Genomic DNA, 25716 nt, shown 5'->3' with positions numbered 1-25716 from the left:
AAATATTATTGTAAATTAAGTATAATATATTAAAATTTTACTTTCTATTGCATTCAATTCATATTGAATCAATTTTTACATCATCAATTTTATTTATATATCTTGTTTATTCATTAAAATATTAATTTGTTATTCACAACTTGTTATTTTAAATATTCTATATCATATTTTTAAAAGTATTAAATAAACTTATACTTAAATTTATGCAATTTTTATATAACATTATATTAAATAATATAAAAATATTAAATAACAATTTGACAATTTTTTTCATCATACGAATTCATGTCAAATATAACGTAATTTATTATTGTGCGAAGAAATTTTAAATTTATATATTTGTTTTCCTATTTTTGAATATTGTAAAAAATTTTATCAAATCAAAAATTAGTCTTATACTTTCTTAATTATTAAGAATTATTATCTTCTTAATTAAAATGTATACATATTTATTAAATTCAAAGAATAAAATTCAAGTCAAGAAAGGAAATGAAGCCATGTACATTTATGTTATACTTCGAAGTGAAGTGAAGAACAGTGGTTCTTATTCTGATTTTAAATATTTATTTTTTCTTTTATATGTTTAATAATGAATAAAAAAATTATTATAAAATTTTATTATATATTATATTATATTATATATTATTATATATTATTATTATTATTATTATATATTTATTATATATTATATTATATATATTATATTATTTAAAAATATAACATTTTAAAATTTGATATCTATTTGTTAATTTTCTAATATTGAAAGAACTAATTGAAAGAACTAAAATGATATAAATATATCATATATATATAAATATATAAATATTATCTGTTCGTATACATACATAATATATGTATATGATAAAACAAATTATGATATCATTCAATATTTGAATAAAATTTCCTTTTTGATTTCTAAAAATATTTGTAAGTAAAATTAACTTAAAATTCTCATATGATAAAAATATATAGTATAATATAATATTAAATAACAATTTAAAAAATTATAAAATTGATATTCACTAATTTATATCTTTTATATTGTTTTAGCTATATTTTAAGCAAATTAATAATTATTAAACATAATTTTTACGCTGCATCATATATATGTATAATATTCCAAATATTTTCCAAATATCTTCGTGGAAAATAGTTTTGAAAAAACTATACGTTGAGCGACACTGGCACTAAAGAAATATTAGGGATAAAAAGATCTGGTTCTTAAACTATAGGTATCTTTCTCTCAGCTTCGCTTGAAGCTGTACATTGTATTGTATTACGGCCGGTTTATATACATATAATAAAATTGGAACATTGAATCTTCTTTATTATTTTTTTTAATTTTTTCGTGATTTTCATGTTTGTTTTATTAAATATGTCCATATTATATTTTCACTTCAAGAGAGGGCTATCATCATTTAAATTGAAAACAATAATTTATCGAAACAATTCAGTGATATAGTTAGATATAGTTAGTGATATAGTTAGATATAGTCGTTTCACATGCAATTAGTTTCTATCCGTATTCATAGTTATCTGTCAAGAATTGTGAATCTATATTTTAGTTTTTTTCAGTGAAATTATAAAATTATTATAATTATAAAAGTATACATAGACACTATTATAAATCGACAAAAATAAAGTTGTGAGATTGTGCACATTTCTGATACCAGCTTATCAATGATCATGATAAACTTGAATTGCAAATATAAATATTAAAGTTTTAAAAAAGTAAAGAGGAAAGAGTTTCTTAACAAACTTAAATGGAATAAAAATTTGTATGTTTATATATATATATTTTTAATAAAAAATGATGATATGAAAAACTATTGATCATAAATTATTGAAATCATAGATTAATCTGTGCTAATTATGGAAACCCGTCAACAACCTGAGCATAATTCTTGTAAGTCATTTGATAAATTAATTATTTTTCTTTTTTTGCTCATTGCGTGAAAGCTATTAAAAATATTTATGTAAAATATTTATAAATTAAGAAATGGGAAAATATAAATAAAATTTAAATTGAGATAAATATTGGCAATACATATTTAAATTATTGAAATTTTTTTATAAGTAATAGATTATACTTTTTTAATAATTAGTAATATCGTATACATGCATTTCATAATTAAACTAAATAAAATTCATAAAAAATATGATTCATTTATAAACTACTTATTTTTCTTCTCTATACTAATAATTTTCTTTCTTCTCTATACTAATAATCTCATTAATTAGGTATCTAATATGGATTAAAGTAAGTATAGTAAAATAAGTGAATAATTTTCTCAAAAAGAATTTTTAAGTTTTAAATTAAAATTAAATAAAATTAAATTTAAATTAAATTAAAATTAAATAAAGCAATAACAATACAATAAATAGAGATTACCTGATTCTGAATATAATAGATTTGGAAATGAAGTTTTTTTTCCACTGGAAATGACCACATTCTGGATGTTTGCCATGAAGAAAAATTTATAAAATAAAATTATTAGCTATTTTAGTATTTCAGCTTATTGTAATAAAAATTTTTGCATCTATTACTTCTACGTGAACTTTATATATTACATATATTTTGAATTTTTTAAAAATGACTATATCTTATGATATTTCTTTATTATTGATTTAATGCATTTCAGTATACACAGTATTATAAAATTGGAGATACCAAAACTGTTTATAAGTCGTTAAAAAGACGATAAATTTGATTTAACATTAGTCAAACATTGATTTATATTTTTATCTATCCTTTGATGTACAAGAAAAATGTAAACGAAAATGATGCAATCTATGGTATATGAACACATTCGTAATTCCTTTTTGTTTGATTTTAAATGTCTTTAATATTTGTAAAATATATTTAAGATTGAAAGAAATTAATAAAAATTAAATTATATATAAAATATACAATTAAAATATTAAATAGAATAAATATATATAGAGAATTAATATAAAAAATTATTTTAATTTTAATTATTATCTAGAGTAGTAATTATTTGACTTTTTAGAATTATTTATAATCTTTAAATATTTTACAAGATTATTTATAAGTTGATAAATTTATTTTCATTTATTTAATAAAATAAAAAAGATCAATATTTATATCAAATTTGCATTTTATTTATATCTGAGATTTGTTGGTATCTAATTTACGCGCCAAAAACATTCGGCAATTATCGGCTTTTTTCGACATCAGTCGTTAATGTTCATCGATGCCATATCGCGTTCTTATTCAGTATACTGATGTCTTTTGCCACTGTCATTTGGTGTGATTTTTACTTGTTTGCGAAATTTTTCATGGTGTTTAGTTTCCAAACATTTTAATATCATAATTTTAAAGTAAATGCTAGTGTTTTTTCTCCATCAAGTTTTTATTTATTTCTTATTTTTCTTAATATTATCTTTTTTTCTTGTGAAAAATATATAAAATTGATTTCTGTTATGAGTTCGCACATTGTTTTACACACTTCTTCAATTTCTCTCAAAATGGTAATAGAATTTATAATTATTTATTAATTACTTTAATTAATTTATTTATTATAACTTCTATTTTATTGAAATATATAATCTACTAAAATGAATTATTATTTTGATTTTATCTGAATTTTTTCTTTTTATTTTTTATTTATTTTTTTTTTATTTAATTTATAATTTAAATTATATTAAAAAATCAATGTTATTCTTCTCATTTTTTAAAAAAATTATATTATAAAATTTTTATATTACTTTTCTGTAATTATCGTATTTATAAAATTTTTTTTAATTTTTTTTATATTCAAATTATCAATGTGTGTGTGTGTGTGTGTGTGTAGTCATTATCTTATAGCATTCATAAAAAGCAGGAACATGTTGGCGCTAAGTACTCGACAATTTGTTGACCTCGTGTGTAATGATATGACATCTGTATAAGTATATCAAACAAAACTAATTATTTTTCATCAATAATAACTTTTTCAGTTGTTTTAATCATGATTTAATTTGGTATTTAAGTCGTATCAGCAAGCTCTCTACGCATTCTACCGTCGTCCGTATTTTTAGTGATATTGGCACGTATCTCTGAACTATATTAGTTGCAACTCAATGACAATATAGATAATTCGTTATGATTTTTATTTTTTACATATGATTAATGGAAATGTTTTGAATCATTCGTAAAAAAATTGTAATGAAAATTTTTCTTATTATCTATTTATATTTATAGGATTTATTATATTTATAGGAATTACGAATCATTTCTAGATGTATTCTAGATAATTAATACTTATTTGTTTTTATATTGTTTTTAAAACAAACATATAATTAAAATTAATTCTATTAAATTATTATAAATAATTTAAGTAATATATAATAAAAATTTATATTTAACACACTGAATACATTTAAGATTTATAATTTTTAATTAGTTTTTTAAAATGTATGTTGTAGATATCTAAATAATATATTCTTATATTAAATATTTATTAGTTCTTTAAAATAATGTTATAATAACTTTTAGATATAAAATTATTACTAATAATTTATATACATATATATTTTTTAAATAATTATTTTATATATATATAAAATAAAATTAAAAGGTAATTTTTAATGAATTATATATTTATAAATTGGAATTTGTAAATTTCATGTAAATTTCAAATATATTTAATTCAGAAAAAAAAATATTGTTGAAATGCTTATTAAAGAAAAAATAATTTTTTTTTTTTCATAATATTTAACTTGGACTAATCTCCATTTTTTTTTTTGGCAGCATAAAATCAAGGTCAAATTAACAAGAATAGCTATGTGAAAAAAAACAAATTTAAGATCCATTGAAATGAATCATTATCATATTATTTGTATAATTTCAAATTTTTATTGTAATATTAAAGGAATTATAATATGAAAAATATTAATTTATTAACATTCAAAATATATATTACTTATTTATTGATATTCAAAGATTTATTGTCAATAATATTTGTTTTTATTATTGATAATATTGATAATCTTTCATCTGTACAACATACATATTATATTTCTTCAATAGGTAATTTTAGTTACAATTATTTTTAATCAAAGTAATACTTATTTTTTTTAAGTACCGATATATTTTTAGCAATACTATATATAATATCTGTGACAATTTTATCAAGTGCAATGACCTATTGGAACAAAAATATAGAAATTATAAATCACTTTGATTTATATATATATAAATATATATATAAATGATCAAATGATATGTTCAAAAAAGAATGTTAATTCTGCGTGCATACATTTATTTCAATATTTGCTCTTTGATGGCGTTTAAGTTGAAAAGGTTGCAGGAAATATATCGTTTGCATAATAGCATGTAAATGAAAGCGAACATTATGCGTGCAACGCTATCATTGCTATCAATGATCATTAAAAATAATAAAAAATCAAAATTCACAATTTTTTAAAGTAAAATCCATTATTTTCTTTATTTTAAATCTTTATTAAATCGTTTTTTGATGCACTATCAATGAATATAAATGAAAAATTTACTTCTTTAAGGTGTTAATTGACTGCTTATGAAGGTTATGCATTAGTGAGTAAAAAATATTAGCTAAACGATATATAGATATTATACGTATATTTATACATTTTATACGTATATTTTATATGTAATAAAATAAAAAGAAGCTATAAATATTTAAAAAAATCAAAACAATCAATTTACTTTAGATTAAGAAATAAAATTAACTTTGAAAAATTGAGAGATTAATTTTTCTCTCCTTTCACTTTTTCTTTTTAAAATCATGTCATTAATTGCATTAAGGTTATACTCAAGATAATATATATATATTCATTTGTTTCTGATCATTAACTAGTGTAGATAGATATATAATTTCATCATATGTGACAAAATTTGATACGAAAATTGGTATTATGAATATCGGTATTAACCAATTTTTTACCATTATAATAAAAAAATGATATGATATAATTGAATTTATTTGAATAAAGAATGTTTTATCATTTTTTGTTTGTTTATTTAACTATGGACAATAATCTTAACAATTTCGCGTATCGGTAAATCAAAATTTTTATTTATACAATGATGAAACAGGCAAAAAATCAGAGTTTTGCATTATTGAATGACATAATCATAGTACAATGCAATAAATAAACAAATAGATACATGTATTAATTTTTATACATGTACAAATATAAAAGAAATTAAATACAAACTTTTAAATAAAATCTTATTTTATTATCTTATTTAAAAAAGTTAATATTTTAAGATAAAATTTTTATTACTTAAATTTTGTGAATCAATACTATAGTAATTAACAATGAAAATTTATCTATTTTTACAATTATAACAATTAACAATTTTAATATTTAGAACAGTTTATTATTACAATTTTTTTTATTTTAGCGTTTGTCAGAGCCACACAAGAACCAAGCCTAATGTCCATATGGTCGACAAGCACTGGACGCAATTCAGTATTTGGCGCGGAGGACGGAGCGGTACTCCCCTCCTCGCATTTGCCGATACACGTGGCGCGCACACATCTGCGCAACATTGACGGCCACTGCTTCCATAAGCGGTTCCACGAGTGTCAGGTCGGTAGTTCTCCCCTTGTTTCTTTGATCTTGCAGTTCGTTTCCTTTTTATCTTTTCGTATATCGTACTACATATTATATTGTTGTCTTATTATCTTCTTTTGCCGAACATCATACACATTTTTATATTCGCGTTTCTTATTAGTGATTAATTTTTCATTTATTTTTTCATTTTTTTTAATTAAGATTATTAAGATTCATATATGAATTCTTGATCATTTTGATCTATTTTTTAATATTATGGATATAAATATTAATAATGTTAGTTTGGTATATATATTCAAGAAATAATATTATGAAAAAATATTTAGAATTATCTGGCAAGAATTTATTTTATAAAGATATACTATATCAAATAATTATGAATAATTATATTCATAATTATATTATGAATTATGTTAACATTATATATATTATAGAGAATGAATTATTATATATGATATATATAAATATAATATTTTTGTTATGAAATAATAATATTTTGAAAATACAAAAAAAAATATGTTGAAATATAATTAATAAAAAAATATTAAATGTATATATAATTACATATTGTATATTTCAATAAAATATGTGAATAGATAAAATTGCATTTAAAATTGTATTAATCAAAATTATCTAATATGCAGATATTAAAATTATAAATTTTATTATTTAAATTATTATTAGTTAAATTATTAATTATATATATTTTAAAATTTCAGATATTAAAATTAGAACAATTTCATATAAATATTAAATCAATCATGACTATTTTATAGTTTTCAAATGAGAATGTGTATTAAATCTTTTATATCTCTTTGTTTTACAATTGAACTTCAATAACAAGGATCAATTTGCTTGTTGCTTGTTTTTATTTGATAAATCATTCTCTCTTTATATTATTGTTTAAAATTCATTCCGTTGATGATTTCATGATCAGGAAATTAGATTGAAACATTGAGATTCATGAGAATCGTTGATTATTACCCGGAAAAGAACTCGTATATTAATGTTCGTCGGTAGAAACAGAAAATTGAATATGTATTATTTTGTATTCAAGAAATGCTTGAAAATACTGATAAAATCAATCGGAATTGTACGAATTATAATATTACTTACTTATTATCACTGTTGATGATACAACATCTTTATCCGGCAATCATATCAATCACATAATTATGTGATATTACATATTCGTGTTAACAACTATTTTATGTCCGCAAATTCAACTTACATAAAGCACAAACACATAATATATTAATAGTTTCATAGTAACTAAAAAAATATATTTATATTATCTATTATATTATACGGATGTATATTATACGGGAAACAATACTTTAAATTGATTTAGATTATAATTAATCATAATCTAAAATAATTATACTGATCTAAATATAGCAAAAATTATATCATCAAAAAAGTTAATTAATTACTTATATAAAGTAAGGCATGAAAAAAGAATATTTTCTTTTTTTTTTTAATATGATTTTTTTAATTTTAATTATTTTGTCGTTTTATTGCTTGCCAAACTTTGCAGATATATCAATCTAGTAGTTGAATTTTTTTTTCTTTTTATTATATCTTTTCATTAATTTTCCTTGTTATTTGTTTCGTTCAGCACCCGTTGGGTTTTTGTCCTACACAGGACTTTTGGCAAGTTCTCCCATTGGCACCAACGTTGCCATCTACTTTCGGTACGTGTCTTTATTTCTTCATGTGCTTGTACAGTTGAGCGCCAATTATCCGGATACCTAGTAACCCTGGATATGCAATTATTCCGATGTATTTTCAACAATGATTTTGCCACACGAACATATATCATAAATCTAAAATCTCATATGAATATATTGATCGCTGTTTCAAGGCAAAAAATGAGTTAGGATTTATATTTGTAACTTAATGATTGTAATTCAAATTTAAAAATAAATTATTTTAACAATGTAAGTTTTTTATTATTTAAAATTTATATAATTTGTAGTTGTCTAATAATTTTATTAACGTCTTATATAACATTTTTAGCTGAATATGTAAGATATTTGAATTTTATTTATTTATAAGGAAAAAAAAATACAATATATTCAGAGTTTCTGATTTGCTAATATCAAATTAATATATCATATTAAGAAATTAAATATAATTTCACATAAACTCATTTGTGAAAATCTATAAAATATTTGTAACATATAAAAAATCATTATATTATTTAACGTAATTTATAAATATATTAAAAAATAATTCTGTTAATTAATTTAATTATATTACATTGTCCGATAATATAGATCAGTAGTTTCAATTAGATTGTATAATTATCACGAGATATCCGAGGCAGTGACAAGTTAGCATATCGTTTTCGATTAAACATATTGTGCAATCATTTGCTTTCATTCAATTCTATTTTACAAACTTTATATTAATATAATTTCTCTATATTGTTTGTTTTTCTTTTTTATAAACTAGTCAAAGATGTCACAATCAGGAGATGGCCTTCACACGCCGGGTTATCTCTCTTGGAGAAAATTACAACTCAGCCGAGCGAAACTTAAAGCGTCAAGCAAGACGTCTGCTCTACTTTCCGGTTTTGCTATGGTATATATATATATATATATATCAATATTTTAATATTTCTTTTCTTTAATAGTTAAAAATATTTTTAAATTAATTCATTATGATATTGTTATTGTAGTTGTTGTTATTATATAATACTACTGAAAACAAATATATTATTATTCTAAAATATAATCTCAAAAATAATTGATCGTTGAAAATCAAACAAAAATGTATCTTCATTTTATTTTTTGATTATTGTTTTCTTTTATACTTTTTTAAACTTTTCACATTACTCTATATTTTAATATTAATAAATTTAATAATGATATTTTAGTAATAATAATTTAGTTAGATTATTATTATATTTTTTAGCATTAGATTATATTAATTAGAATTTCTTATAATTTAAGTACAATATAATTAATAAAATTAATACAATTTTTAAATTTACGTAAATTGAAATATAAATATATTATTAATATTTATTAATAATCTATAATTGAATTTTTCAAATTATTAATTTTATCAGATATCAGTTTTTTAATAGATATCAATTTATTAAAAAAAAATATTATTTTAAAGATCAAAGAATTGTATATGTATAATAGAAAATATTATATAATATTGAATACATTGATTTTATTACACAGACATTATTGTATATTTATTATTATATATTATATATTAATATACATTAATACATAAAATTTTCTGTCACAGGTAGCCATGGTTGAAGTACAATTGAATTCCGATACGAAAGTACCTTCAGAGATGTTAATTGCCTTCGCTGTATGTACTACCTTGCTGGTCGCGGTTCATATGTTAGCCCTAATGATATCAACGTGTATTTTACCAAATATTGAAGCTGTATGCAATTTACATAGTATAAGTTTGGTACATGAATCGCCACATGAACGTTTACATTGGTACATTGAAGTAGCATGGGCATTTTCCACTTTATTAGGACTTTTACTATTCTTATTGGAAATTGCTATACTTTGTTGGGTAAAGTTTTATGATTTTTCACAAGTGGCCGCTTGGTCTGCTTGTATCGTATTAATACCAGTACTAATAATTTTTCTTGCATTCGCGATACATTTTTATCGAAGTTTAGTAGCTCATAAATATGAAGTCACAGTATCTGGTATAAGAGAATTGGAGTTACTTAAAGAACAAATAGAATCAACTGATGTTGAGGGTAGGAATGGTGTAAATTTGCTACAAACCGCTGGCGTGACACACGTAGTTTGAACATAATGAGACATGATTTATGTTACTTTTAAAGTGTGATAATCTTTCATAATGGAGGATGGTGAATCTCTGATTATCTGCTCAGGCTGCAATATAAACTTATACATGTTATATATATTACAATGCAAGATAAAAACTGATTCAAAAAATTTGGAAAATACCAAAAATAATTATGTATATAACAAATTTACATTAGATGTGATTTTTGAATCATATAAGAAAATATTCAATACTTGAAAAACATAATAACTTTGAAAGAAAACAATAAGCGATATAATGTATTTTTCCCCATATTTATCCACATAGTGATGAATTTTACACGTACTGAAAAATAATTTTTGATGAAAGAGTGTGGGCATGAAAGCTAAACATTCCTTTTCTTGCATAGCGACTTAATCTATCAAAATAACGATATGCAGTAATATTTATCATATAATTTTCTTTAGCTATAACTCAAAAAGCAACAATTGTGAATATAAGTTTATATTTTTCGTTGACAATGCGTGACTAACTCGCGTTGAATGTACTTATTATCTCGTTTAAAAATATGCTTCCCGGTATTATTCACAATTTTTACAATTTTGTTCATTTAATTTATTATTTTATAATCTTATAAGACGTCCTATGCTCAAGTGACATTTCAAGTCTTTTACGCGGAGACAAAATAATTTCCTATTTTATTGTCTTTGTTGTATTTATACTTGGTTGTCAAGTTACTGCCGTCGCTGAAAGAGTAGTAATTAATTGTACATAGTTTTTATTGCGAACAAATGATTTGTTGATAAAAAAAAATATGCAAAATTAAAGTACTTTTGCTACAATAAATTATATAATAACATCGATTCAGTTTGTATTATGTATTATTTTAAAAAATAAATATATTTATTTATAAAACAGAATTTAAACAAAAACATGTGTTTCTAGATACACATATATTTGCGATTATATGTTTTGGTATTTTTCTACATAAATCTTCAGTATAAGGTAATTCTTTCTTTTGATCGTTGGTTTCAGAAATGTCTTGAGAATTCTTGATATGCGATATCAATTTAATCTAGAAAATTGAATCAAGAAAAATGATAATGAATATAAATTAAATAGAAATTTTATTTATAATCGTTATACTTCTGGAATAGGATATGGCGTCGGACGAGATGCACATTGTCGAAAATCTGCATCCAACATAGTGCCATTTATAAATAAATCGCTTGTCCAAAAACCATGCTGCTCTTGACCAGTAATTATATGGTAAAATGTGCCGTAACCTTCTTTCTTGCCCTTAACAAATTGACCTTCATATTTATTGCCATTATCTATAAAAATTATATTTAATTTTTATAATGATATAGCATAAATATATTTTTTTTAAATTCAATCATTGTTCTATTTGATAAATTACTTTTTTAATTTATATATTTATATTATTTTTATAAAATATAAAAATCAACTACAAAAAGAATAGACGATATTAATTTAGAAACCTTTAATGAATATTCCTAAACCATGATAAAGATCATTTTTCCAAGCTCCCTCGTAATAATCTCCGTTACAATACCATATACGACCATAGCCATGTCGTTTATTTCGACAAAAATCACCTTCATAATAACTACCATCTTCGAACCAATTATATCCAAATCCTTGTTTTGCTCCAGCTACCCATTCGCCTATATAATATCGGCGAATTTTATGATCTTCTTTTGAAATTTTGCTTAAAATACCACAACCATGCTTTTTATTATTAAGCCAACTACCATCGTATATCCATCCATCTCTATAAAATTTCAAAATGAAATTTCTTTTCAAATATGTCAAAAATATCAAAAAATAAATGATAAAAGACAAATAATAATAAATATTTTTAATTAATTTTAATATTATTTATAATATTAATATTATAATATAATTATATAATTATTATATATTATCAACATAATAATTAATATACCTGTTCACTTCTCTACCTCTACCTTCTTTTATATCATTTTTCCATTCACCTATATAATAACTTTTGCTTCGGGGGCTGAAAATAGTATGCCGCAAACCATTTCTTTTTGAATTTTCTATTTTACGTCGAGTATATGAAGTTTTAATATGTTTTAAAAAAACCATCATAAAATTTATTAAATATTTCATTTAAATTTTGAAAATAATTTTTTAGCATGTTAAATATTAAATTGGTTAATATTTAATTATCTTTTATAATTCATTGTTCTTTTTCAAAAATATCACTTAATATCAATGTAATGAAAATAAATTAAAAAAAAGCTAAAAATTTGATTCATTAATACAAGTCTGAGAATACAGATTATCAAAATTTTTATACGAAATTAAGTGATGCAAATTTTTATATTGACAGTGCCATCTATTAAAACAGTCAAACTTTTATATTTTATAATTTAGAAATATGAAATAATATGTAATAATATAATTAATCGTTTTAAAACATACTAGCAATATATTTTTTTTATTAAAAATATTATATATATAATAAAATATATAAATATTTATGATTGTTATTTAAAATATATTTAAAAATTTGTAATATCAAAAATTATTAAATAAAAATATATTAATAATAAAATTATTTAAAGAAATATTTAAATTAATCATAGTTTTCAACTAAATTTTAAAAAAAAATTTATTCCATGTATGTTTATCTGTTCACGAATTAGAGCGCCTCTACAGTTAAGTTTTATTGCGTTTGGGAAACTTCATAGGATTGGAGTATTGTATTTTTTTTAAGACAAAAGTTCGAAAGAGGAAAAAGTTTTCGTTCGATAAAGTTATACATTTACAATATATAACTGTTTCATCTATGTTCTCGTTCCAGTGTCGATAGTATTTCCATGAATTCTACGATTACTATCGAAGATACCGACGAAGAGGTGATTGATTTGGACTCGAGCCAAGATGCCATCAATGTTACTGACAATGACCAAAGTGAATATTCGATTGAAAAAAATTCATTATCGAACAACAATGCGAAGAAGACGAACATAATTAGTGATTATGTAGATAATAATAAGAATACATCTATGAGAGTAACATGTGATAGCGCAAGTACATCAAAACCACTTTTGAAGGTTATGTTTCGAGATGAAAGTATTTCACGGTAAGAAATTACAATATTTATAAAATATTTTTATATTTGCTAAAAATAATTTGCTAAAAATTTTCGCGTAAAATAAATAAATTATTTAATTATATATAATTTGAACTATATATATTAAATATACATATTTTATTATATATGATAAAAGAATCATCTGTAAAAAACATTTTAATTCTAAGTAAAATATATTAATTAATACATAAATTAAAACAATTATTCAATTATTGCTGAAATAATTTTTATTTTCATTTCTTTATTAAATTTTTAGGCAATATAATAAAAAAATTAAAGAATTTCTAGAAGAATTAGAATCTTGCAAAATTAGATGTCAAGAAAATGATAATGGTTTAACATTAGAAGTTTGGGATAATGACACTGATTCTATAAGTCAGTCTATTGAAATTACTACAGAAAGTGAAGATAGTCAAGATATAATATGTGATACATTATTTACTGTAGATAAACAACCAAAACTTAAAGATGATTTTGATATTCCAACTTATGGAAAGGTCTGTTTTTTTTTATTAATATTTTTTTATTAATATTCAATATTTAAATTAATTTAGTGATATATAAGATTTTTTATTCCAAACAGTAAATATTTGTTGGTATTTTATTGCTGCTAAGTTTTTAATATTTTAACATTATTAATAATTATTCTAGAAATATGAAAATGTGTTTGATAAAGAAATATTAGAATCAGATATAAAACTAAAGACTGACTGTCCATCTTCAAGAATGATGTGTTTTAATTGTTTGGAAAATCATAATTTACGGGATTGTCCAGAACCAAGAAATTATGCTAATATAGAAATAAATAGAAAAAATTTCAATATGAAAAATACAAGAACTGTTAGATATCATTTGGAAGATAATCAAAGATTTGGTCATATAATTCCTGGTCAATTAAGCAATAATTTACGTAAAGCACTAGGTTTGAGAAGTAATGAATTACCTAGACATATATATAGGTAATTAGTTTTTATATTTAATTTTTGATGAAATTAAATTAATCTTTAAAAATAAAAAAAATATAAAAAAATATAAAAATAAAAATATAAAATAGAAAAAATAATTTATTTGATTGTATATAAAATAGAAATATAAGTAAAATAATTTTTAATATAAGAATCAAAAAAAAAGTTTCTTATAGTTTTTTTATATTAAAATATTTTTTCTAGAATGAGAATGCTTGGTTATCCTCCAGGATGGTTAGAAGAAGCACGTTTACAACATTCTGGTTTATCTTTATTTAATTCTGATGGTATTCCAGTAGAAGATCCTAATGATGAACCAGGATCTATTATTGAAGAAGGTGATAGAGATCAGTATGATATAAAAAAAATATATGATTTTCCTGGTTTTAATGTACCAGCTCCACCTGGTACCCGTGATGTAAGATAAACAAATTTCATAGTACAATTTAATATATTTTTACAAAATTAAATTTCTTGAATTATATTATAAATTATAAATAATAGGAGGATGGACAATATTGGATATCAAGAATGTTAACTATTAATAGTAAGCAAAGAATGTTACTACAATTAAGAGGGAAGAAAGCAGATGATGGATATAAGAGAAAAAAACTCAAGACTATTAATAGTGCATCAAATGATAGTCCAGCACCACAACCTAGTGAAATGGAAATTGAAGATACAGAAGGTATAGAAAATATATCTTGTTTTTTTAAAATTTACATATTCTAATAATATATGATGTTAATATATTCATGGAATATGTTTGAAATATTAATTCTAAAAGCCAAAACAAATACAATGTACAAAAATTTTAATTGAATATTTATTTATCTTTTATCAAATTATATATTTATCATTTATAAATGTTAAATACATTAATTACATCTATTATCTCAATAAATAAGTCTTAATAGATATTTTTGTATATCTCTATTGTTTTGATTTCCAAAATTGATCCTTCAAAATTCAATATGTTAACATTTTATATAATATAAAAATATTTTTTTTTTATTAAATAGAAAGTGTGGTAGAATATGTACCTGCTAATGGGTTATTTGTGCCACCATTACCATCAGAATCTCCATTGAAACCACCTGAACCACCATTACCAGTATCACAAACAATATCTGAAGATTCAGATTATCATTCTCAAGAATTACAGCTTTCTAAGCCAGTAGTATGTATAAAACAGTGTTACATGTATTATCTTTATAATAAATATATCTGTATGTTATTTTTATGAAATATACTAAAAAAAAAAAGATAAATTTTATATAAAATATTACAGGAAAATAACATATCACCTTCGCGAACGAAATCCCCATCATTACTTGAATTGGAAAATATGAAAAAACAATTACTTGTAGAACTTCAAGAATCAAATTTAGATGTTCCATTAAAAAGCAATTCTTCAAATTCAGTTCCAAAATCTGATATATTACCATCTAGTAATGAAACTACTCCAGAATCAAATCATATTCGTCAAAATGAATTAAATACAAGTCATGGAAGTGTGAAATCTATTGATTTAGGCACACCTGTGTTACAAAGTACATCTCCATATAATAAATTACCATCATCTGAAAAATTTTCAAAGAATATTTGCAATGTGATTAATTACGAAAACTTACCGGATTCAACGGGTAAGTACGAACAAATGACAGGAGTTTTGCAAAAAGTAAGAAACACATTGGCAAAACTTAATCAAGAATAGTCATAAATATTCAATTAGGTTTTATAATATCAAAGGAATATCATAATTCATAAATATAAATTTTTCATTAAAAAGTAAGCAATAATTCTATGTTATTTATAGGTATCTTATTAAGATATAAAGAAAAAATTATTTTCTTTTCTCGCTAAATTTCATTAAATAACTATAATTCTAGTTAGAGAATATATTTTTAATTATAATTAATTTAAAATATATATAATTTTTCAGTAAAAATATGTGTTTTATAAATTAAAAAAATGTATGAACCATATGTTTATTCTTTATTATTTTTAAATTTATATATCTGCATATTTTTCAAAAGATCAGAAAATATTTAATATATTTTATTGGTAATTTTTTCTCTTAATCTAAAATGATTGAAGGTTTTTTTTTTTTTTTGAATGATTTGTTCTAATAAATAAAAAAATACAATTATATTAATTTTAATTAAAAATTTTTTAATCATTATTATAAATATATTGCAATTGAATATTTCTGACATAAATCTATATTAATGAAAAAGAAAGAAAATGCAATGTAAAATAATCGTCCTTTTGATTGGTCTTCCTATTTGTGTCGAAAAGATAAAAAAAAAGATTCATAATTTTTAAAAAAAATTAATGATACCTCACTTATAAAAGAAGTACAAATATATACTATTTTTCTATTAATTAATGACATTTTCTCGCGTAATATATTGTAAATGAATATTAACTATTTCATATTGAACAAAAGATTTCAAATTTTATTTTATAATTATTTCAATTAAATATTATTATAATATTATACTCATTGCTATAAATTACAATAAATTTTGTTTATATGTCAAATTTATTTTAAAATTAACGAATATTTTTATCAGTACAAGCAAAATTCTTGTACATAGTAAAATATAATCGTTTTTTAACGATAAAAATTGTTTGTAATAAATTCAAATTATATTTAAAATTATTTTTAAATATTAATTGTACTTAAATTTATAAATTTTAAATATGCATTTAAAATATTTCTCTTATTACATGTGTATAAATAAATGTATAAATAATTTTTTTCTTTTATAACATTTTTACTATTATGCGTTTTGCCTATCATTATAAGTCATTATATTAATTTTAATAGTTTTACACTGATATACATAATATTTTATTTGTGCACATATAACATAATGATATTAGATTATGGCTAAAATATATTATGTTCATTTATGTATATAATTAAATAATGAAAAATTATCTTTGTTATATATATGTGATATTAACTTTCACATATATATTACATATGTCATATAATATTTAATTACACATATACATATATTATTAGCAATTAGTAGCAAATATGTTGAAAGAAAAATAATTGAGCAATTAATTTTTTTGCTCAATAATAAATTTTAAGCAAATAGAAAATGAAATTAAAATTGTTAATTAAAAAATTTTTATATTAAAATTTTCATTCTAGTTTTCCAATTAAAAAATAAATAATTATAATAAGATAAATTCATCAATTTGGAAAACTATGTATATATGTAAATAAAAAAAGGAATGTGTTTTTGTAATAATGATAATAAGATATTAATAGAAACATTTTAACAAGATATGTATTTGAAGTGTCTATCTTTCTCCCTTCTAAAAAATTCGTTTATTTCTAATAGAATTATATAATATAATAAATAAAATAGAAAAAGAAAAAGAAAGAATTATTAAAATAAAATAAAATAAAATAATTAAAAAACTTTATCAGAACTCTAAATTTTAATAAAGTCAATAATTTAAATTTTTAATATATATATATATTATAATTAAAATATTTTAATATAATATAATATTTTAATTATAATATATATATATATATTCTTTTTATATGTTATTGATATTTAACATATGTTATAATATAATGATAATTTTTGAATCATTAAAGAATAGTATACTGATTCCATAAAATATCTTTAATTATATATTGTCTTTTTTTGGTAAAACATACATGTATTTATAATTATTATATTTTTTATAATTAAATATCGTATATGAAATTTAAATACAATGCATATTATTATTTAATTAAAAAATAATAATAATGTATTTTTTATAATATTAATATAAAAATTTAACATATTAAATTATTTTTTTATAAAAAAAAGCAGATAAAAATAAATTTAAAATAACGTATATTATTATTATTCTAAAGAAATGAATGCAACACTCACAATTGTTTAAGAAAAAAAAATTATTAAAAAATTTAAATCATGTGTAAATAAATAAATTTCAATTCATCGAATTATGATTTCAAAATATAATTTATAAAATTATTAAATTCTATTTTTCGTGTAATACAAATTTAAATGAATTTCGATAAAAAATTCATATGAAAAATCATACTATAAGAATAACATAAATTAATAATCATATTAATTATTAATGATATTAATTTATTATTAATAATTTATTTATGTAATAATTAATTTGTTATTAATTTATGTTATTCTATAAATAAAATTATTTATGATAAAAAAATTTTTATTTTTTTTTTTAACAATCACAATTTCAATATCGTTTATACAGTTATGCGTTTTTAAAAAATGAATTTCCAACAGCCTATAGCATAATATCAACAATTCAATTAGATATTTGATGAAAATATTTTCATTGAATCATAATTATTTTTTTTCTTTTACACATAGCTTTGATATGTAACAAATGTTAGTAAATAAAAATCGAAAAATGCGAATGTTAACATATACAAATATAATGATTTTCAAATTATTAGAAAAAAAAGAAAATTACAATTCTTTTTAGATTAGATTAAATATATTCATAGAGATATCATATATAAATCAAATTAATTAATTTTTCCTCTATTATTATAAATTCAGTAGATTTCTTACAAAAACCTACATAAAAGCGTTTATTATATTTCATTCTTTATTGTATTGTCGGTGGTGGTACTGGAGGATCGTCATGCGAATCCTAAAAAAAATGTGTGAAAATTAAAATATATTTCATATCGATAAGATAAGAATAAAAAATATATAAGTTGATCAAATCAATTTGTATTAACGAACTTACACGTTCGTTGTTTCGATCTTTAGCAATATCATTGTTTAAATGACGAAGAGACTGTGGTCTAAGAGCATACATAAGGATAACAAATACAATAATTAATAAAATCATGAAAAAATTTAAATTCCACGATGAAACATCGCGTGGCCCTGGTACTGAAAAATACATAATAGAAATTTTTAATTAAATTAAAAAAATTAATATCAATAATAAATTTTAAAAAATGCTTACATCGTGACATATCAAAACATTCATTATCTGTACAGTAATTTTGACTCTGTCGCAACTGAAACGATAAATATCATACGTAAAATATTTATACAGAATTGATAAAATTCTATAAATGAATAAAGATTTTGTAATTAGTTTAAAAATATATTTAATGTAAAAAAAAATAAATATGTAGATAAATTTAATGCTTTAATAAAATTATAATTATTATCGAATATATATTCATTCTCTTACCATATTTTATATATTTATTTATATTTGTTTAATTGCGTAATTCTTACAAAAGAATTGATAAAGTAAAATAAATTCCCAAAAAGTTGCTTACTGTGACATATTTTTACCAGTCGAATGGTTTTACTACTATATGAAAAATATGAAAAATATCTTATATTAAATTATAGAGATTAAATATTATTCATCCGTAGAGTTTTCGATTATTTCGAAACAACTACACTCGTTGTTAAAAACGTTATAAAAATGATATTGTAATAATAAAAATAAAAGGAAATTTAATTTATTTTTTTAATAATTTATAAATTTTTAAAAATATGATAAAATGAAATATTTTTAATAGTTATTTAAAATGAATAAAATATTAAATAATTTCTATATACTAAAAATGAAAATATACATTAATTTTAATAAAGATTTTAATTTCTTGAATAAGCAAGCAAAACATTTTGATCAAGACTTACAATAGAAAGTAGGCGTTGCATAGCAAATTCATGGTTCCATATACATTCACATAGATCAAATCCTTCGTCGGCCATCACGAAATCTACTTGAAAATACAAAAAAATAATTATGATATTAGTTCATTAGTTCAATAAAATCATACATTATTTTAATTTTTATCAATAATTGGATATGTTATAATAATAATTAAATAATAATTTAAATAATTTATATTCATAATATATGTATATATTATATATATAGTATAAATCGATATAAAATATTAAAATTTATTCAAAGCAACTATTAAAAATGTATGGAATTATAAGAATACATATATATATATATGTTACTCATAAAAGAAATCTCAAGTTTAATATTTTTTGATTTCAAATATCTATTATAATTGTAATTCATCAATCATAGATTATTATAGATAAAATAAAGTTTTTAAAAAATTATGGAATCTGACATTTATGAATATTTTAATGTACAAGAATTTTTAATAATAATTTTAACAGCATGTATAATAGAAAATAGAAATAATTTCAAATTTTTTATCCTGAATTTAAATCCTATCACAGAAATATCCTTTTTTTTAAGAAATGATTAAAAAGAAATTATATAAATTTTTAAAATTATTAAGATATCAACTATTTTTTCTAACTTTATTTATTTTTATATTTTATTAAAAAGGGAAGGAAAAAGGAAAACAAGTATATAAATATAGATTAAGATATAAATAATTAATTTTTATTTAATAATTATACATAGAATTTGATAGAAACAATAAAAATACAAACTTATTTATATTACATTTTATATTTCGTAAAAGTTAATTAATTATAAGAATAATTATAACTGAAAAATCTAATTTCTGTGAAAGAATTTAAATTTAAGATAAAAAATTTAATTAAATTTATTAAATTAAATTATTTGCTATATCACAATTACTATATATGAATCAATCATAAATTTAATATGTTTTATATTAGATGCAAATATGACTCGTTTCTTAAAATTATTAGGTCGATAGTATAATAAATTTCAATTTTTAAACTTTACCAATAAGAAATGAATCATATTTTTTCGTTAATAAATCTGCAATAATATTCTATATATGTATATTTATAAGTTCCTATTTTTTTGTCTATAATATTTGTAATTGTAAAAATATATAAAAATATAATTATGAGTACATATGTTCAGAAGATGAAAAATTCAATTAAATAGAAAAAAAAGAATTTATTCAAATTTCATTATTTTATAATGAATTATATATACATATATTAAATATTGATAATATTGAAAACATTTTAGAAGAAATAAATTTATAAGAAAATAAAAAAAATAAATAATAATATGAATAAAGTAATATTCAAAACTATTTTAAAAAATATCACAAAAATTAACAATATTACATACTTTTATATGTATCGTAATTTTATATGTACTTTGTATATTATTACAATTAAATATTCATATTTCTAAAAATTTTTAAAAACTATAATGTATTTTTTATAAAATATTATATAATTGGATAAAAAAATTATCTATATACATGTATAAATAATAGGTAATATACGGAAATTGTCATTTAGATATGGCTGACGTGGCGATCAACATAAATCGGGTATACTATTTAAATATATTCAAAATTACAATATAAATTTTTGCAAACTTTAGATACATTTTTTTATATAATTGGTAAACTATTTAGAGCTATAATTATAATTTATAGATTTATTAATATGCTAAATTTCATTAAAATTAGTGAATATTAGATTTAATATTTAATATTATAATTTTTTTGTTATACAATTTTATTCTATAATAAATGTTATATTTAACATAAAACGATTAAGAAAAAAAAATATTATTGTAATATATACATGATATATCATAAATTATATTTTTGTATATATTTATAAAAATATCTAAAAGTTTTTTTATTTTAATAATAATCATTTATAATATAGATTCAAAATTATATTATAACTCACATATTATTAAAACTCATAAATGATATATTTTGCATATATTCTATATCAAATTCAGAATTTAATGATAAATGACACGTGGTACATATTCATATATGTAGTTTCTTTATGTCATTTTTTTTTTTTTATTAAATTTTTTAATAATTTTTTTAAATACAAATTAAATCTTGAAATAAAATATCCTAATCAAAGATGATAGATTACATTAAAGATAGAATACAATAATACAAAAAAGAATTCAACATTCTGTAAAAGTTACGTTTAAAGTAATTAAAATTCGAAACAGTATAAATAGAATATGTTTGTAAAATTTATTATAATCATATTATAATAATTAAGAAACAAAAAAGATCAAACAACAATTGACACCTAGCTCATAATTCATTGCTATTACCGCCAAATGAAAAGAAAAATATGATAAATGAATGACAGTTGGAATGAACAAAAATCGTTTAATGGCAGAAATTTTTACTCACCCTTAATATTTTTACGAAAACGGAAGACAATAAAATAAGAATAATTATGTTTACAGCACTTTAGTATTTGACACTACAATAAAATAAGAATCTATAACGCATTTATATTCAATAAGAGTCAGCCATTACGGTCGTCCTGTTGTATCTTGAATGTCGTAGTCGAATACTCAAGCTGGACTTTCATTGGTGCATTTCATGGTTATGCATTGTACGGCGACTTGGAATTTGACAATTGGTTGTCTATATTAAAATGTTATATATTGCATAATATAAAACGCTTTGAAATTTTTAATAAATCATATTTTTTAAATATTGATTATAGTTTTATTAACCTTGCAATAATTGATTAATTGTAAAAAATTTATATTTTATTTAATGTTTTGTATATTTTATGTACATTTTATATACATACATGTTAAAAATGTGTACAATAAGAAATAGTATACAATATCATATTTAAATAATAAAATACATTGTATTATACAAAAAGATTAGAAATAAAAAAAATACAATACATAAATTTGATTAAAAAAATTGCATTGGCAAGAACTTCATGGCATATCAATACTATCCTAATTCTAAATCTTGAATCTGAAACATTATGATGATATAATTATTATTCAAAATTATATGAATAATAATACATACCTCTTGTACTTTTTGCATTTCTTGAGTTAATAAATTATCTAATATTTCTTGAAATCTTTGTCTTAACTTAACATTTTCTATATTGGCTATTTCAAGTTCTTGTTGTTGTCTTCTTTGACGTAATTCAGCTAATTCCGCGTGTAAAGTTGCGAGACGTGTTTGCAATGAATCTATAATATTTAAATATGAATCATTTACCAGAAAAATAATGCATATGTAAATATAATTATACCTTTTGTTACTGGTGCAGAAGGAGATTCTGTAAAATTTTCTGAAATAATATATTCTGAATGAAATTGTTCAACTTTAGCTATTTTTGATGGAGATGTATCTTCTGATTTTTCTACTTCTGTTTCTATATTATTATCATTTTGAAACATTTCTTTACTAAATTCTGTAACAAGATTACTACTTGTTGCTGTATTATTGTTAGATCTTTCAGAATATGTAGCTTGCATAGAATTAGAGTCTGATACTCTACTATCTGCAGAAAGACGACTGTTCTCATCTAGTTCCATTACATTTATGTTTCCTTCTTCATCATCTTCTTCACTGTCACTTACAGGTTCACCAAATATATCATGTTCCGCTATAAATTAAAAACATTAATGTTTTATTCATAGTTAATTTATCATTTATGTTTCATTTTATATCACTTACCAACATCAAGACTTTGCGAAGTATTACCACTAATACTTTCTCTTTTAGTTTTCACTGTACCAGATGATGAGACTTTACTTGGTTTTGACTGATCTTCATCTTCACATATTACTTCCCATTTAACATTAACTGCATCATTATCTACTCTTAACAAACGTTTTACTTCTTTCTCAATTTCTGGAGCTTCTACATATTTCTTCTTTAAGGTTTTCCTAAATCTTCTACGTCTAACATTTTTAGTAGGAGGAGTTATACCATGTGGCCATAAAAACTTCTTATCTACTTTATTGGGATCTTTTTTTTTTTGTCTAACTGGAGATTCTTCATCTGTAGTAGTATGATCATCTTCTTCCTTACAAATTAACATCTATAAATAATAAAATAAAATAAAACTAAATAAAATAGAATTAATAAGTAAGTGAACAAATAAAATTGATTTTTTACCTGGCATATATCTGCAGTTTTATAGAAACTTTTGTTATCAATAGTTTTCAAAGATTCTACAATTGTTGGTAAATCAACAATCTAGTAATAACATATTTTTTAAAATTATTATATTTATGTACATACATGTTATTTTTATATAAATAAGAAAAATATCTTACTTTTCCATGAAGAAGCCAATGATCAAATCTAACCTCACCATAACGCATATCATTTTCCAATTTTATACTTAATCTATCTTTTAAAGATAATCCATTACGTAATGTTTCTCGTAAAACTCTCGCTGGTTCCTTAAAAAATTAAATCACTTCTAATTCAACTCATAATTTTAAATAATTTAGGTTATATATTAAAACAATAAATTTACCGGTGGTAAACGCAAAATAAATTGACTTTCCAATTCTACTTGAGGCTCGCTACGATTTTTATAGTCCGTAGTTGGATGGCGATTCATATTTCTTTAAAATTATAATTTTAATTCACAAGATTGATATAATTCAATCGAATATCTATATTTAATAATTATAAATATTTATATAGATTTATGTTTTTCTACAATACAAATAACAAATCAAAATAAAAAATATTAAATAAAATATAACATAAAATAATAATTACATTCCTTACCAATTGTACTTACAAATTCAATAAATACTACTTATAGCTCTTCTAGTTACCTTTATTAAAATAAATATAAGATGAACATAGGCACAGGTAAGTTCAATGAAGTTAAATATACATTTCGATATATATTCGATCTTATAATTATATATAAAAAAAATTAAATATAAATAAAAAAATGCATTGTATTATTTAGAGATTAAGAGAAATATCTAACTAGAAAAAAATTTAATACATTAAATTATTTTCAAAAAATAAAAAAAATGTTCTTATTTATATGACGTCATTTTGACGTAATATAAATGTTGTTTTTCTCTATTTTGAACGTTAAGTTTGAATTTATTATTTAAATATATTTTTTAAGTTTCTATTCAAATTTGAATTTATTACTTAAATATAATATATAGATTTATTTTTATACTATTTATTTTAATTGCATAGAATATAAATATATAATATAAATATACAATATAAATATAAACTTAGATATCAATAAATTTAGATGAATAAAAAATTAATACAATTAATTAATTTAACAAACGTGTAATATTTAATATGTAATATTTATTTTTTTTATTTTTTGAATCATCGATAATAATTATATATTGCGCATTCCTATTAATAATTTTGTTCAAAATATTCATATATATATGTATATTAATATCTGAAGTTGTTTCGTCAAAATTGTATTGATTTATAAAAAATATTTATTCTTCTATAACTTTTCTATTCTATGG

The 25716-nt window shown here is 20.3% G+C and overlaps 5 protein-coding genes across 14 annotated transcripts; 2 read left to right on the top strand and 3 right to left on the bottom strand.

The window, feature by feature from the left end:
* The first annotated feature begins 1100 nt into the window (after positions 1–1100).
* On the top strand, positions 1101–11273 carry LOC107993859 (calcium release-activated calcium channel protein 1). The gene is given in 7 exon segments (XM_062072374.1): positions 1101–1778; positions 1856–1906; positions 6392–6579; positions 8183–8191; positions 8193–8258; positions 9022–9150; positions 9832–11273. Coding segments are annotated over 6 exon segments (957 nt in total). The 5' UTR covers positions 1101–1778; positions 1856–1872; the 3' UTR covers positions 10363–11273.
* LOC107993861 (MORN repeat-containing protein 3-like) lies at positions 11205–12656 on the bottom strand. Of its 2 annotated transcripts, none has more exons than XM_028664851.2 (4): positions 12311–12656; positions 11961–12136; positions 11488–11675; positions 11205–11416 (listed from the first exon to the last, which is right to left on the bottom strand). In XM_028664851.2, exons 1-4 carry the CDS (start codon positions 12496–12498, stop codon positions 11249–11251), a joined length of 720 nt encoding a protein of 239 aa, XP_028520652.1. In that variant the 5' UTR covers positions 12499–12656; the 3' UTR covers positions 11205–11248. The 2 variants fall into 2 exon arrangements, with proteins under 2 accessions (XP_028520652.1, XP_016905996.1); XM_017050507.3 differs by having other exon boundaries at positions 11844–12136; positions 12311–12610.
* LOC107993856 (zinc finger CCHC domain-containing protein 8 homolog) lies at positions 12647–17762 on the top strand. Its single transcript, XM_017050490.3, has 7 exons — positions 12647–13477; positions 13746–13986; positions 14141–14448; positions 14659–14872; positions 14959–15142; positions 15477–15634; positions 15746–17762. Exons 1-7 carry the CDS (start codon positions 13212–13214, stop codon positions 16169–16171), a joined length of 1797 nt encoding a protein of 598 aa, XP_016905979.1. The 5' UTR covers positions 12647–13211; the 3' UTR covers positions 16172–17762.
* Positions 17763–18663: 901 nt separating this feature from the next.
* LOC107993857 (transcription initiation factor TFIID subunit 7) lies at positions 18664–25112 on the bottom strand. 9 transcript variants are annotated; one of them, XM_017050491.3, is made up of 9 exons: positions 24999–25111; positions 24726–24910; positions 24520–24648; positions 24359–24439; positions 23915–24281; positions 23487–23843; positions 23255–23424; positions 22607–23197; positions 18664–20233 (listed from the first exon to the last, which is right to left on the bottom strand). In XM_017050491.3, the coding sequence occupies exons 2-8, from the start codon at positions 24810–24812 to the stop codon at positions 23174–23176; spliced, it is 1215 nt and encodes a 404-aa protein (XP_016905980.1). In that variant the 5' UTR covers positions 24813–24910; positions 24999–25111; the 3' UTR covers positions 18664–20233; positions 22607–23173. The 9 variants fall into 9 exon arrangements, with proteins under 9 accessions (XP_016905980.1, XP_061928356.1, XP_016905981.1 ...); XM_062072372.1 differs by having other exon boundaries at positions 24986–25073; XM_017050492.3 differs by having other exon boundaries at positions 24726–24816; positions 24999–25059.
* Positions 19087–20225, bottom strand: LOC133665763 (small integral membrane protein 14). The gene is made up of 4 exons (XM_062072169.1): positions 20151–20225; positions 19456–19510; positions 19231–19379; positions 19087–19131 (listed from the first exon to the last, which is right to left on the bottom strand). Exons 1-4 carry the CDS (start codon positions 20223–20225, stop codon positions 19087–19089), a joined length of 324 nt encoding a protein of 107 aa, XP_061928153.1.
* Positions 25113–25716: the final 604 nt, after the last annotated feature.

Source organism: Apis cerana, linkage group LG3 (genome assembly GCF_029169275.1).
Source record: "Apis cerana isolate GH-2021 linkage group LG3, AcerK_1.0, whole genome shotgun sequence".
NCBI lineage: Eukaryota > Metazoa > Arthropoda > Insecta > Hymenoptera > Apidae > Apis > Apis cerana.
This window is presented reverse-complemented; position numbering and strand designations above follow the sequence as displayed.